Source organism: Propithecus coquereli, unplaced genomic scaffold, assembly GCF_000956105.1.
Source record: "Propithecus coquereli isolate 6110/MARCELLA unplaced genomic scaffold, Pcoq_1.0 Scaffold79, whole genome shotgun sequence".
NCBI lineage: Eukaryota > Metazoa > Chordata > Mammalia > Primates > Indriidae > Propithecus > Propithecus coquereli.
In genome coordinates, this window is record NW_012154062.1 from 6,605,345 (window position 1) to 6,607,698 (window position 2,354).

General features: G+C 43.9%; 1 protein-coding gene across 1 annotated transcript in view; it reads left to right on the forward strand.

The window, feature by feature from the left end:
* The window catches only part of DOCK5 (dedicator of cytokinesis 5), a 173,760-nt gene that overhangs the window by 36,234 nt on the left and 135,172 nt on the right, over positions 1-2,354 (forward strand). Inside the window, exon 5 of the mRNA XM_012662922.1 lies at positions 1,768-1,916. Coding sequence (XP_012518376.1) covers positions 1,768-1,916 — 149 coding nt within the window. The remainder of the gene's footprint in view (positions 1-1,767; positions 1,917-2,354) is intronic.

The following is a 2,354-nucleotide window of genomic DNA, read 5'->3' on the forward strand; positions in this document are numbered from 1 at the left end:
TCTCCCATCACCCTCGCCCGCCCCATACACTGAGGGCTCTTCCCTCCTCATTTATCCTTTGTTCAAGAGAATCTGGGATGTTTTCAGCTCTGCTTCTAACTGATGCCCGGCCCAGGAATCTGCGTCCCTGGGATTGCTGTAGAAGAACACCACTGGAGAACATGTCACACGGCCGTCAGCGTCTGTGTGTGTGCACGTTGTTTACATAGCAGATAATTAGGAAGTTTTCCTGTAATTTCAGAAGTATATGGGTATATAACTATGTCATGACTTTCTCCTATAAATAAGAAAGAAGCACATTCATAGTATATACAGTGTGAGTGGAATCGTACGGTTATTACTTAACTAACGCATCTCAAAAGTGCAGCACAAAATACCTTTCCCTGACCGTTGTATTTAAAGCGGCCTTCCCCCATGCACACAATATCTGATTACTCTGTTTATTTTCCTTCCTGTGCTTTTCATAATCTGAAATTAGCTTCTGTGTGATGATAATGTATTTACTTATTTATTGCTGTCTTTTCTTTCTAGAATGTTAGGCCCTTGAGGGCAGGAACTTTGTGTCTAGCACACAGTAGATGCCTATTGACTTTTAAAAATATATGTAATGAAGCAATCATTTAGATAGCGCCAAGGTCACGATGGCTCAGACATAAAGTATTTGGCTCTTAAAATGATGGAGGCACGAATGATTGGTTGGCTTACATTTAGTTACTATAACTTACTAGTGAGGCCAAGAATAACCCTTTAATGTCTGAATGGTATAACAATTTTCTGGGGAAATAAGAATTTAAAAATAATATTTAAAATGCTGGCTGGACACGGTGGCTCACGCCTGTCATCCTAGCACTTTGGGAGGTTGAGGTGGGAGGATCCCTTGAGCCCAGGAGTTTGAGGCTGCAGTGAACTACGATGATGCCACTGCACTCTAGCCCAGGTGACAGAGCGAGATCCTGTCTCCAAAGAAAAACAAAAAGGAAATTTTTTTATTTGCCAGTATCCTAAAGTTATTTCTCCATTCATAATTTACTCATTTAGTACATTTGATAGAATGTCTACTCTGTACCCGTTACTAGGGACACAAAAAAGAACAACCTCCCTGTCCTGTTAGGGAAGAGTCAGATGAACCCACGTAACCCAGGGTTCCACGTGCAATGAGGGGATTAACCCCAAGTTAGGGTTTCAAGGGAGAGACGTCTAAGATGGGACCGAATTAGCCAGTCCATGAAGGGTATAGTTTGAGTAAGAAGAAGATGGGGTGAGGGTGGGTTGGAGGAAGAGGAAAAAAGTGGTTCCAGGTAGATGAAATAGCATCTTGAGAGGTCTGGAGAAGAGGACATAGCTTTGCCTGGAAGGGAATGTAAATGGTCCAGATGGAAATTGTGTGCAATGCAGCTGGGAACGTGGGCAGCAGCTGAGATGTGAAGGGACTTCCAATGTGTTCCACTATACCTGAAGGACAATGGAACCCACAGAGGAGGAACATGGCCAGAGTTTTAGGGTACATGGGTGATTTGATGTATTTATGATTCAAGACCAACCATCCATCCTATGATTGCTTGTTTGTTTCTGTAGTTGCAATAGGGGAGGGTGCAGGAGTGGCCCAGGACAGAGCCGTCCTTATTAATATAAAAAAAATCCCTCAAAGTGCATAGCTTACTACATGACACAATTAATCGATTAACACCTTATAAAGAACCATCCTCCATTACACTTTTATTTATTTATTTTTTTTGTCTTTTCCTTCACCTCATTTTCCTATTTCAGAACAACAAAGTGACCCTCTTCCGCCAGCTGCAGCAGATGACATACAGCCTGATCGAGTGGCGGTCCCAGATCCTGTCTGGGACGCTCCCCAAGGACGAACTGGCAGAGCTCAAGAAGAAGGTCACAGCCAAAATTGATCATGGGAACAGGTAAACCAGGGGTGACTTCTCACTGAAAACTCAGAAAATGTTGGGCATGTTCATACTAAGGACACTGTTTACAATGAACTTTTTATCTTAGAGTTGCCAAAGGTAATGCTCACTGCTCTTTTTTTCTCTTAGAAGACATTTAATTTTGTTGAAAAAAATTTTGAGTCCGAGCACGGTGGCTCACGCCTGTAATCCTAGCACTTTGGGAGGCCGACGTGGGAGGATGGCTCGAGGCCAGGAGTTGGAGACCAGTCTGAGCAAGAGCGAGACCCCGTCTGTACAATAAAATAGAAACACTAGCTGGGAGTGCTGGCGCACACCTATAGTCCCGACTACATAGGAGGCTGAGGCAGGAGGATCACTTGAGCCCAGGAGTTTGAGGCTGCAGTGAGCTGTGATGACACCACTGCGCTCTAGCTGGGCAATAGAGTGAGACTG